The 13,965-nt window shown below is 42.5% G+C and overlaps 1 protein-coding gene across 3 annotated transcripts in view; it reads left to right on the plus strand.

Annotated features, from left to right (window-relative positions):
- LOC311110629 (Golgi-specific brefeldin A-resistance guanine nucleotide exchange factor 1-like) overlaps positions 1–13,965 on the plus strand; it is an 86,595-nt gene that overhangs the window by 37,253 nt on the left and 35,377 nt on the right. For all 3 annotated transcript variants that reach the window (XM_084153160.1, XM_084153161.1, XM_084153162.1), the window contains exon 4: positions 7,219–7,350. In XM_084153160.1, the coding sequence (XP_084009286.1) occupies positions 7,219–7,350 (132 nt within the window). The remainder of the gene's footprint in view (positions 1–7,218; positions 7,351–13,965) is intronic.

The following is a 13,965-nucleotide window of genomic DNA, read 5'->3' on the forward strand; positions in this document are numbered from 1 at the left end:
CCCCTCCTCCCTCACGCACCCCATGGTGTCATTTTGTTTTGAGGTAATTTTCACTGTGAGATCGTGGACTGTGTCTGAATTGGAGTGTGTGTGGTAGTAGAACCTCAGGGATTTGACAGGTCTGCTGTTGCACATTTATTTTTCTCCCTCTGTCTGTTACTGTGAGGGCACATTAGCCTCCGGTTGTGTTGTGTGCAGGGCATGCTCTACAATATGAGCGTGCTCATACACATGCACGCACGCACACACACACACACACGCACACAACGGTCCTGTTCAGCTCATGAAAGGCGTAACATGAAATGAACATTTTTAACTGTGGAGCCAAGAGTCTTAAAATGTCAGGACATGGAGGGGAAGAGCAGAATGTGTACAATGCCCATGTCATAAATCTAGCACATATCATACACACATTCTTCACTTCACGTTTTTGGCTCTCTCCTCTCCCATTCACAAACAGGAACCATTGGCAACTCTCCGTATCCTACTTCCTTTAGAATGTACAGTATGCATTTTCTCTCAAGTCTGCGCAATACAGTCATAGTCTTCAGTTTTCCACATTTAACCATTGTTACTTTATAACTTTTTTTGCTTCTAAACAGATACATTTGTGTAAGTACAAATATTTTAAATGAATAAAAAATGCTTTTAATTGGGGAGAGTTGTCAGTGACTAACAGAGAGGGTCTTAAAGGAAAGGTGGAGAGGGTCCTGTTTTAGACTGGGCAGAGGGCACCAAGCCTGTGTGATTGTATAAAATATGTGACACAGCAGTCTGACAAATTAAGTTATTCATCCTTTTGTGATTAAATTAAGCAAATACAAAGGGGCTGCCAGCCCCAGTGCCCACAGTCAAGCAGTGTTTGTATTGCTGGTGTTGTAATCATGTGCTGCTCTGAATAGCTGTCCCCCTCCCTCCCCCCGCCTGTCTCTCTCTCGCGTGCACTCTCTCACTCACACACACACGTTTTGGAAAATTGGCTTTGTGTTTGTAGAGCGAAATGCTTAGTTCTCATGGAATTCAGATTTATCTTTGTTGGTTCAGTTGCATGCACAACAAGGGGGAAATCTAGCACAATTAATGAAACTGGATATGATGGCTATTGGAGCTCTGAGTTGATGTTTTATACACTGTGAAGTTGGATATTAAAATCATGAACAAATACCTATTCCCAAAGTGTTAAAGGAAATGTTCACCCCATGTTGATTGTTATATTGTTTTTGTGCATTTTTGATTGATGTTCTGTCGATTTCCCTGGGTCATTTAATGTTTTCAGGTATATCTGAGTTATTGGTGTTCAAGTAGGCTAAAATCTGTCCGTGTGACGTAGAACTGTGATAGTCGCTCTCACTACACTGGAAGTTAATAGGAATACGACTTTTAGCTCGAAAACGTCTATCATGCAGGTCAGATTTCAATACTGGCCGATGTCATAACTCGGGAGGATGTCTTCTCTTGAATGAGCCATTTATCATATTTTTGCGATATTCCTACCTCGATACATTTGTAATTTAACGGAGGATGTAGCAACTTTTTCCTATTTGTCTGCGTCTTTAGTCCAGGGTGCAGTTGCCAGAGATTTTATAGAAAGGAGATAGAAATCCGATGAATGAAGGAACGTATAACGCCCCAACCAGTAGACTGTCGACTAATCGCGTTCACGTTGTCATGCTGCTAATCGTCACGCAATCCCATCTCAAAGTCAGTGTATATGTCGAGAAACGTGCCTATTTTCCTCGAAAGTACTTAATGTCACGATTCCAAAGCTATACGATATTACAGATAGCAAGTTAATTATCTTACATCTCAGAAAATAGTTGTATTTTGTCGAAATTTGTGCTAATGTTCTGTTTTTGAGCTAGCGCCCAATAGACTCCTATTCACTCCTTGGAGAGCTCTCCTTGACCCAGAATCGCCCAGAATGCACCGCGCGGTCCATTGACGTAGCATGGGCAACGTTTCCCATCTCCTCTGTTGCGAATGTCAGACTCCGTGAGGCACATCGATCTGAAGGTTGAACATGGTGAGATTGTAGACTCCTAAATTGATAGTGCAGTTTGTTTAGGCGATTTTATAGCTAACTACTTTACATGCTGATATTGTCTTTGGTATTGTTGTGTAGCTACGTTTGCTAGCTACCTAGCCAGCCAGCCCATAGAGAGAGCATTGCATTGTGGATTTTGTAGTCGATTTGAGCTGAAACAGGTTTCCACAACGATTTTCTATGTTGCTACCAACCTTATTATAAAGCCAAAATGAAACATTTTTTCACAAACATTTTTCTCGCATATTAGGTTTTGAGTGGATTTTTCCTTTAACACAGCAATTCTCATGGCAATGTGATATGGATGTCCTATCAGTTTGCTGTGCTGTGTAGCCGTAAAGCATACGTTTTAGGCTATGTTATTTTGATTCTGTGGCAGAATCGTGTAACTTTTTTGTAATTTTCTTTAGATGATAACCAATGTATTTATTTGTTTAAAGGTCCAATGCAGCCTATTTTTTTAAATTTCAATTTCAAATAATTTCTGGGTAAGAATTAAGTACCTAACTGTGATTGTTTTCAATTAAAATTGTAAAAAATATACAAATAGCTTCATAGCAAAGGGCAATTTCTCAAGCAAGAATTTTGTAGGACTGTCTGGAAGTGGTCTGAGAGGGGAGGGGGGAAACTGGAAATTAGCGGTTATTGGCAGAGAGGTTTGGAATGCACGGTGATGTCACCATGGAAGGCCAAAACTCCATCCCTCCAAAACAGGCTGAAATTTCAGGTGGTCTTTTCAAACAGCTCTTACACTAAAAGGGCATTATCATAATTTTCACAATTTGACTGTATTAAATCGATATTGTAGTTGCCTGTGTGTGTGCTATTTTCACTGTCTTCACTTCTGAAGCAGCCCTCTCAGAGATAAAGTTCTGCCTTGATTTTGCGCTGCACTCTGCTGATAAAGCATAGCAGTTTTTCTACTTGACTTCACCATATACAGTATGATTCACCATAAGAAATCAGCAACAAACAGGTAGACTGATACATTAAAGAAAACAAAAACTGATATGAATGTTTATCAAGACATTCTCTTAGTGGTCTTGTGAATATCTTCTACTGGAGTCTACATTACAGTGCCAGTTTTACAGTTGGCGCACAGCTCCTCGTCCCTCCTAGTATTCCTGTTTTAAGCCCTTTCGGCTCCACTGCCAATGGATGTGCATATGTTAGATGGCGTGGACTGAGGTGCTCTCCTGGGGGCAAAGGTTCAGGCTCTCCCTGTCTCTGCTGTGGTCGTTTGCAGAGGTAGGCCACACATGGCAGCACACACCAGGCAGTGTGGTTTTTATGTAGAAGGACTGAGAAACTCAGTTATGGTTACTTTTTAAAAGGACTTTCTACTCCAAAATGAATGAAAATAAAATAATGCTGACACCATCTAAAATATAATTTCCACCTCCAGAAATGAGCGAAATAACATATTGGTAAAATTATTTGTTAAAATGATTTTTACATATTGGACCATGCATATAGCCTATGCATGGTCGATATTGTCAGGTATGCGATTAGCAATAAGTATTATCACCTGTAGCCCAACTGATGCAGCATAGTGTCTATAAATAAATAGGCTGAAGCATGCGGTTGCCTTTCTGCATTTAACCTACATTACTTACATTTTTTAGTCATTTAGCAGACGCTCTTATCCAGAGCGACTTACATGAGCAATTAGGGTTAAGTGCCTTGCTCAAGGGCACATCGACAGATTTTTCATCTAGTCGGCCCGGGGACTAGAACCAGCGACCTTTCGGTTACTGGCACAACGCTCTTAACCACTAAGCTACCTGCCGCCCTATTGGGCTAATCATTAGCTAGATCCCAAATGTGATCTTTTAACTAGTTTGCATACTATTGATGAATTTTATGGCCCAAAAAACTTGCCTAAACAGAGTGAATACAATATTAGGGTAACTTGAGGTATTCTGCCACCCGGGGTAATACGCCCCCTGCCTGTACTTCTCACAGAAACCACTTCATGTCACAATTTCCACCCCCCCAACACTTTCCCTGGTTGCCACTACTTTAAGTCACTCCCCCAAAATATATGTATGTAGGTAGGCGTTTTACCCTAAGTTACCCACCAATTGACCCATGTTACATTTAGCCCCACTCTCCCCAATGCACTCACAGCAACCATGCCACTGCTCAAAACTCAGGGTTTAAAATGGTTCAGTTCGTGCATATTTAGGAGTTGAGAAATAAATAAAGAAGGAATTCAAAGCTGGGATCCCCCTTTTTAACAAAGGCCATTAGAACTTCTGTTTTCCCTGAGATTGCAAGAATTGTTGTGCATTGACTGCTTGTCAGAATGCATGTTTCCCTCCCTATGGCACTCGTAACTTGAATGTGTCTCGAGAGGAATATTTATCTTGAATAGAACACACAACAACAAGCCGACTAGGTAAATAAATAAGCTGTTCTACTTTGGGGTTGTCTGATTTTTCTATTCATTACTTGTTTTATTTGCAGAGGAAAAGTAAATGTGGACTGTTTTAGCACGTTCAAAGTGCGCCTCGGCAGAAATATTTGTTCATGTTGCATATTTTTCTGGCCTGTCGCGGCAATGATTTTGACTTGGCGCAGAGCCACAGCTAAATGAATGCAGTGGAAACACTGGGGCTATGGTTCCAACATGGCCAAATGTCCTCTGCCAGCCTCTGAAAAATGTTCTAGCTGTACATTTTTGTATTTGACAAATAGGACTTAAACAATGGTAAAATCTATTATGCCAAACGTATTTAATGTGGCTGATATTTAACGCGCACGCACACACACAGTTGGGAGGCAATAGGTTATACATGGATGGGTGAGGGACTTGAATCCCCTTTTTATATTGGCCAATGTCAGCCAGAGGTCAACCTGGTTATGGTGTGATTGTCTCACCGTGGCCGTCTTTATTTATTTCACTTCACATGCCCTGGAGATTGAGCTGAAGTACAGAGCTATATTTAGACTTTATTTAAGAAGATTGGGCTGGCCTGCCAGAAGAGAGCTGTCTGATGGACTGGCCCCTACTCACCGATGGCCAGCCAGATCAATACAACACAATTTAGTTCTCCAATTTGAGGGTCTTTGAGACGTAGCCGTGGCACTTACAGGGTGATCGCTTCTGATGAAGTCTTTATCAGCCTCCTATTGACGGATTCATTTGAGCACCCTCCTCCCCCGTTCCCTTCTCCTCTCCCAACTGTAAAGTAATGGATACTAAGCCCCCTCCTTTAAAAGTTTCTAAGAGCTGATGGAATGATTGATAGAAACACAACTGAGGTCGCCTTCTCTTTTTGGAGTTTACACAACCTCTTCTTTTAAGTTTGTTTTTGTTATTTCTGCCTTGATATCTGATGGGGGGAAATTACTTTTCAGCAGCGTTCAGGTGACCTTGTGGTTCTTTGAGACCATTGTTCAGGCAGGTACTTCAGCATTGTGGCAAAATTTATACCAAATGGAACTTCTCCATCAACGGAGTATTGAAGGTTTTCATGGAGAATACAAAGAAAACATCAGATCCCCCCCCCCCCCCCCCCCAAAAAAAAATGAAGAAAAATAAAATGCAAGCGGGAGAAGATTTACTTTCAGAAGCAAGTCCGTAAGAGCATCCTGGCGTCCGATGAAGGAGTGTGGAAATTTCCAAATTATTAAATATTTCATTTCCAAACAAGCCGCGGGGATATTGGATATCACAAGCTAATGCGCGGTGGTCACGTGCAATCTTGGAAATTGGTTGAGGCTCGTCTCAGCCTTTGAAGTCACAAGTAGTTTTTTCGAGTTTAGAGTAGCTGCTCTAGAGGAAGCCTAATCCGTGTGGTATTGCTATGGCAAGCAGTATTTCTACAACACTCCAAACGGCGTTCGTGACTCCACTAATTTGCCCGTTTGTTGTTTTACCTGGTTTGTATTTTGCAGCCCCTCTCGACCCCCAACTCTTTCTCTGGGTTACCCTCAGAGGGAGCGGTTACCCAAGCCTCCTCGGATTGGACCGAGGTGGTTTCCCAGTGCGAAAGACGCAAAGTGATCTTTGTTTTTCTGTGAATTGATTAAGAGGAATATTTGGAGCATCTTCCTCTCCAGCTGTGTTTTGTTGTCTTTGGTGTAACCCGACTTTAGTCCTTAATTTATACACCACAATCTGCCTCTTGTGGGGGCTTTAGGATACGCTTGTTCATTGTCTTTCACTCAATGTCTTTTGGGCATATGTTTTGTCATTGTCATGGAATATGTAAACATACAAACACTGTGGTCGGTCGTTATGGGATTTCTTCCAGTCGCTGTGACCCCACTGAGCCACCAGCAACCCTCACCCCGACACCAAGCCCAGTCACTCTCCAGTCATTTTCATTAATGCTAAATCCCACATCCTACACAGCTGCCTTAAAAAAAAGCTTTTGGAAATTGAGTTGTAATAAGATACCGTGCGCTGCCAAGGTGAATAAGAGGCGGCTCTTGAATGCCTCTCACTCTCTCTGTCTTTCTCTCTCACACACACACACACACACACACACACACACACACACACACACACACACACTTCGCTCCATGTTGTTCTCATCTCTTACTGTGCTGCAGCAGTGGGAGAAGGTTACAACCTCCTGAGCAGCTAATTCCCCATTGATCTGCCCTGGGGCACCAGAGCTGTTTACACAGACCTTTATAGAGAGCAAAGCATATTAAAGGCAGAGAAAAGTACTCACGCTGCTGTTGACCACTCTGTTCTGGATGTTTGTGCACAACAGCAGAACTGAGGGCTAAGGCCCTACCGAGACATCCCACACTTGGGATTTGAAGATGCCGCTGCCATGATCAGGGAAGATATCTGAGAGCATTAAGATATTGGGAAAAATATTGCTCAATAGTAGAGACCAGACCATGTGATCTGTAACACTGAAAAAAGAAAGACAAATCTATTTGATACAGTACACTGCTGTCTAATCATGTAATGTAATATATATATATATATTTTTTTTTTTACGGGTATGGTTTTAATTGATCCACCAAGCACAAACCTATCAATACATTTAAAGCTGTTTGTATCCAGTGTTGGTTAATTGTGAGTGTTGACTGACCTACCCCTTCTAGCCACACACAGCTCTCTCGCCAGGTGATGGTGTCCTGTATGCAGTATCAGTGTTCAGGGTTGAATATGTTGACTGACCTGTCCTCTCTCTCTGTCTCCACAGAGCTGTCAGATGTGGAGCCCAACGTATTCCTGCGGCCCTTCCTGGAGGTGGTACGGTCTGAAGACACCACCGGACCAATCACAGGCCTGGCCCTCACCTCTGTCAACAAGTTCCTGTCCTATGGCCTCATAGGTGAGCAGCAGAGCTGTCCTCATACAAACAGACCGACAGGTCAGGGCAAAAAACCCCACTGTTGTCCAATTGGTAAGCATTGATGATACATACACAGATGACACTGTAAGGTCTTATGTCAGTTATTTAGCCTAAATATGGTAAGTAATGTAACACTGACATAGATTTATGTGTGGGACCACTACATTGTTCTTAAAAGACAGCTTTCCATGAAGAAGGTGAGTTGGTTATATTGTCAGTGTTTCCCCTATAATTTCTTTATCAGCAGTGGTGGCAAACGTAGCGGGGGGGTCTCCCCTGGGTGTTTTTTTTTTTTTTTGTAGAACGACAGTGTAGGTCACTTCTTGTGACTTTTTGAATGGACATTCTACTCCAAAATGCATTAAAATTATATAATGTTGACACCATCTGAAATATAACTGATAGGGATATGAGGAGGAACTGCACTGTACGGAGATGAGTAGCCACTGCTCGCTCTGTTTGCTTTTTCCACTTACACAGAGTCAGATGAACTCATAGTTTTTATGTCTACGTGCAGTTTCAAGGAAGTTGAAGGTAGTTTCATGAGCCATGGCTAACTAGTGTTAGCACAATGACTGGAACTCTCTGGGAACAGCCAGCATGACTTCCAGTCATTGCGCTAACGCTAGTTAGCAACTTCCTTCAATCTGCACGCAGTGACATAAACATTGTCTCCGTGAGTTCATTTGACTCTGGGTAAGTAGAAAAAGGCCTTAATTGCTGAAATCTCGCACTATCCTTTTAAAAGCGCGTCTCGGTAAAAATATAAAAAAATATACAGTACCAGTCAAAAGTTTGGACACACCTACTCAGTCCAGGGTTTTTCTTAATTTTTACTATTTTCTACATTGTAGAATAATAATGAAGACATCAATACTATAAAATAACGCATATGGAATCATGTAGTAAACAAAAAAGTGTTAAACAAATCAAAATATATTTTAAATTTGAGGTTCTTCAAAGTAGCCACCCTTTGCCTTGATGACAGCTTTGCACACTCTTGGCATTCTCTCAACCAGCTTCATGAGGTAGTCACCTGGAATGCATTTAAATTAACAGGTGTGCCTTGTTAAAAGTTAATTTAAACTTAATGCGTTTGAGCCAATCAGTTGTGTTGTGACAAGGTAGGGGTGGTATACAGAAGATAGCCCTATTTGGTAAAAGACCAAGTCCATATTAAGGCAAGAACAGCTCAAATAAGCAAAGAGAAACGACAGTCCATCATTACTTTAAGACAGGAAGGTCAGTCAATACGGAAAAGTTCAAGAACTTTGAAAGTTTCTTCAAGTGCAGTCACAAAAACCATCAAGCGCTATGATGAAACTGGCTCTCATGAGGACCACCACAGGAATGGAAGACCCAGAGTTACCTCTGCTGCAGAGGATACGTTCATTAGAGTTACCAGCCTCAGAAATTGCAGCCCAAATAAATGCTTCACAAAGTTCAAGTAACAGACACATCTCAACATCAACTGTTCAGAGGGGACTGTGTGAATCAGGCCTTCATGGTCGAATTGCTGCAAAGAAACGACTACTAAAGGACACCAATAAGAAGACGAGACCTGCTTGGGCTAAGAAACACGAGCAATGGACATTAGACCGGTGGAAATGTGTCCTTTGGTCTGGAGTCCAAATTGGAGATTTTTGGTTCCAACTGCCGTGTCTTTGTGAGACGCGGTGTAGGTGAACGGATGATCTCTGCATGTGTATTTCCCACCGTAAAGCATGGAGGACGAGGTGTTATGGTGTGGGGGTGCTTTGCTGGTGACACTGTCTGTGATTTATTTAGAATTGAAGGCACACTTAACCAGCATGGCTACCACAGCATTCTGCAGCGATACGCCATCCCATCTGATTTGGGCTTAGTGGGACTATCATTTGTTTTTCAACAGGACAATGACCCAACACACCTCCAGGCTGTGTAAGGGCTATCTTACCAAGAAGGAGAGTGCTGGAGTGCTGCATCAGATGACCTGGCCTCCACAATCCCCCGACCTCAACCCAATTGAGATGGTTTGGGATGAGTCAGACCACAGAGTGAAGGAAAAGCAGCCAACAAGTGCTCAGCATGTGGGAACTCCTTCAAGACTGTTGGAAAAGCATTCCAGGTGAAGCTGGTTGAGAGAATGCCAAGAGTGTGCAAAGCTGTCATCAAGGCAAAGGGTGGCTATTTTGAAGAATGTCAAATATAAAATATATTTTGATTTGTTTAACACTTTGTGTTATTTCCTAGTTTTGATGTCTTCACTATTATTCTACAATGTAGAAAATAAGGAAAAACCCTTGAATGTGTAGGAAGGCGTGTCCAAACCTTTGTCTGGTACTGTATATTTTATTTTTGGAGTGGCGGTAACGATATAGCAGCGACATTGCGCCACTGCTAAATGAATATTGGGAAAACACTTTTGTCAATCTGTGAGAACTGTCATCATGGACTCCCTCTGGCTTTAGGCATACCAATAATGACGGGTTCTCACTATCAATTCCTAAATATACTTTTTTTTCACCACACAAATGGCACAGCCTGTCCTTGCTAGCATCATCATGGAAATATGGCAGGCGTCCGCCAGTTGTTGTTAAAAGTGTTAAATAAGCATGCATCACCAGATGTTATTCTAAATAGCAGGGGTTGAATAAATGTTACAGTACATCTCTGTCCGTTGAAACAGCTGCAACCTCTCTCTAAACTAAATAAGCTCCGTTGTGACATTGAATAACACCATAATTTATCGCATCCCTGTCCTGAACATGTTGTTTTTATTGAGCTGTATTTTTATCATTCAGCTGTTACGTTGTCCAATATTCAGTTAATAAAACATATTTGAAGGGTAGGCTGTGTAATTTGATTTCAGCTCCATGACCATTGCTATTGGCATGTGTCTTGAGGTGTACCGTAGTTGTCTTTTTCTGACTGATCCCACAAGCCCTTAGAATACCTGGCAAACTGAATCTAGACACACGCACGCATGAACGCACACACACACACAGACTGCACACACACACACCACACGCACCTCACTCACACGCACAACACTCACAAGCACACACCATCACAGATCACCCCCTCACAAATCACTCCCCGGCTTCCAGAGCCGCTGTCCGTAGCCGCTGTCCGTCACTCCAAACCCAACGCCTGCTTCCTAATCCTATAACCCCCCCCCCCCCCCCCTTCCCCACACACACACCTCATCAGTGGGGTTGAAAGGGACAGGTAACCATGGCAACGTGACCCAGCGGCCCTCAAGACAATGGCCCTCCAGCGCAGAATGAAGAGAAAGATATGACACGCTCAGAAATTACCCTCCGTTTGAATTCAACCCGTGTTCCTCAAATGCTGTGAGGTCTTTCCCAGGTTGTTAACACACTGAAGTCAACGGCATCTTTTTCCCCTAGCCTCCATCTTAGTCTGCTCACACAGCGAGCGGTCGTTGGATATATTAAGAAACTGATAATGGTTATGAGGTACTGGTTGTATTGGTCTCTGTACATCAATACATTCGTTTTTCAACTGCATATTACCGTACAGTAAATGTAGTGGAGCTGTAGTTAAATACTTGGAAACGTTTTACTGAAATGCGAAATCAGAGTTGCGACAGAGATTTTATCTATAAAGTATTATGATTTAAATTGTAAAATAAATTCTAGAGCTTTGATTAAATTAAATAGATACATTCTAAGCCTTCCTGAAAAGGTTGTAACCTACTGAAATTGATTTATAATTGTAATCAATTTAGATATTAACATTATTCACTAGAATAACTTATTCACTTCACTACTATAATATCTACTTAGAATCTCAGATAAGAACAAAGGCAGGTAATCAAGTTGGTTCTGAGGTCTCGTTGATTGGCCAGTAAGTAGTGCCAAATTACACGGCTTAATTACCATTTCAGCCCAAATAGTTCCTAATACTACCCAGGTTGTTTTCTGGTACTTACGACACGGTCATTTAGAGGAAGTGCCAGTAGCTAGTCGTTTTGAATTGACTGCCAAGTCAGAGAGCAACATGTTACCTTAATAACCAGGTGAACAACAGACGGTCTGTATCATGTTCATAGTGTAATGTGAGATTGAATGAATGACCTTTCAGAGTCAATGGGCTTTTATACTAATGAGACTGCGCCACCAGTTTATTCTGATTATCTCCAGTGAAATGTCAGCTTATTATCCCTCTGTAGTTCAGACATTTATGAGAGCTGGCTGTCTATATTAGCTAAAGATATGTCAAGTAGCATGCATTAGTACTGCACATGTAGGCCTACTCCATCTATCAAAACTTTGGGAAAATGCATCTTGCTTTCAAAACCCCAGCCAAAGGAAACATCTCAAATAAAGTAATTTTTACTCAATTGTCCATTTGTCACTCCGTTGTACAAGTGGGGTAGTTGAGGTAAGAGGTTTAAAATAACTTCTGTTGGTAGTGAATTACTGATACAAAGACAGGCAGAGGGCTGATCCTGATAAACACTGCCATCTGCTGGCTGCAGTGGCAAAGATGATGTTCAGATTTACTGGTCCGTCACTCGTTTCTGATCATTTCTTTTATGGGAATTTGTAATAATTTATATTTTTTCACATTAGATGTATGGTAAAACTAACACTAAATAGAATCTCTCATTTAATTTCTCAACATCAGCTTACATTGAGTAGGGATGGATTCACTGAGTTTTTCACTATACAGTATATAGGGCAACAAAGAAAATAGTTGTTTAATAGTATCACGACTGAAAAGTCCAATTGCCAAAACATGTTAATAACAGGGATAATGTGGCCACTGGTGGCATGCTAAATACATCGCTCTTAGTCGGTCTGCTTTCTTGTATAGACGTAGTGGTTTTTCTTTGTCTTTGAATGATTACAGACCTCTGCTGTCTCCCGTGCCTGCAACGTGGTGAAGAGGGCTCAGTGCAAGTTTGCACACATTACTTAATATCCCCTCCGAGGCTCCTCTCAGGAGAACCACACCACAGCATGTAGCCCTGTTCCTTTAACCCTGTGTGTCACTGAACATGTTCCCCCTCGCGTCGTCCCTTTGTCCCCATGTCTCCCTTCCCCTGTTTGCAATGGGCCCTGCCTGACCCCCTCTGTCACCCTGGGGGGTCCGGAGGAGAAGAGAAGAAAAGAGGGAGACATTTAATTTCATTTAGTGAGGGCTAATTCCGCTCAATCTGTGGCCTGAGGTCTGCTGGCACGGAGGGACTGCTGGCCTAAGCCCTTCTACTGACAGACATCCCAATCCCTACCCCTCTCTTCTCCTCTCCGCTCCTCAACCACATCCCTCAGAGCCCAGAGGCAGCTCCACTCAGCCTGTGGAAAGCAGCCATGGCCACACCAGCCTTATAGGGCTCATAGGATGGCTCAACTGAGCTTTTGCCATCATTACCCGCTTAAAAGAGAGGCGTAAAATATCACACTGTTTTTTTTATGTGTTTACATCATATAGGCATTTATAGGACTTCACATTTGTTTTACCTAAAGGCCAGTAAAGTAAACTTTGAATGCAGCGAAACTATTATTGCAACATTTGGAGATCTGATAGAGGTATTTTATTAAAATGTTACCTGGGGCTGTCTGACAATGGGTTGTAGTGGCACTCAGAAGGGGAACAAGTGAGCAAACCTGACTTGACTTAGACCAGGGGAGAGCACCAGTCCTTTTGTTTTGTTTGAGGAGATGTATTGGTCGTTGTATAGTACGTGGAGTTAATGTGTGTGACATTCTGAAAGCCACTCTCCTCTCTTTCACTCGGCAGTTCTTTTGAATATGGGAGAGTTATTTTGAACTTCTTACTACAAGTCAGCATTTCCAGCCCCTCTACAACCACACACACACACACACAAACATTTTGCTCCACACACAGCCAGTCTCTGGTGTTATTTTAACAATGGTCCTCCCCTCCTTAGGCCATCCTCTGTAGACTCTGCCAAGAGGGATTAGTATTCTATATCACTTCTGACATTCTGCTGGATAGCCCGTAGCTCCAGTTTCTGTGGTGGGATGAGACGTTTTCAGCGCAACTTCCACGGTTGTTGTCGCCCTCGCCTCTTGAGGGACGTTGGCATTACTCAGTTTCACTCTGCTAAACGCGTTCCACCGTTTCTTGGCGAACTCGGTGACTCGTATCATTCACTCATTCTCACAGCATTGACAAATGCTCCAAGTCTTTACACACACTCATTCGCTAAGCATCTCAACTGGAAAGTCACTTCTCCCTCTTCATTTTGCTAATGACAGCGATTATTGACGGTCGGTGGGATGAGTGGCACCAGGCTAAACCTCTCCCCCTCCTCCTCCCCCGCCTAAACCCCTCCTATTGTTTCTGTCAATAGATGGAATGTTGTGTGGCGTCATGGCGCTACCTGGAAAAGCTTTCACTTATTATCCCACTCCTTCCCCTAGTATGCTCTGCACTTATTAGGCCTAGTTAATGAAATGCTCCTTTAAGAGCGATGGGAAAGAAAAACATGCTGGCTCCAGGCTGCTATCTGGCCCCGGTTGGGTTTCAAAACACTGGCTCCCATTGCCTTGACAGCCAATTGGCCAGCAGTACCCACAAAAGGCCACATCTGGTGATTAGATCTCCAGGCTTTGAAGG

This window comes from Coregonus lavaretus (genome assembly GCF_964263955.1).
Source record: "Coregonus lavaretus genome assembly, chromosome: 36".
Classification (NCBI taxonomy): domain Eukaryota; kingdom Metazoa; phylum Chordata; class Actinopteri; order Salmoniformes; family Salmonidae; genus Coregonus; species Coregonus lavaretus.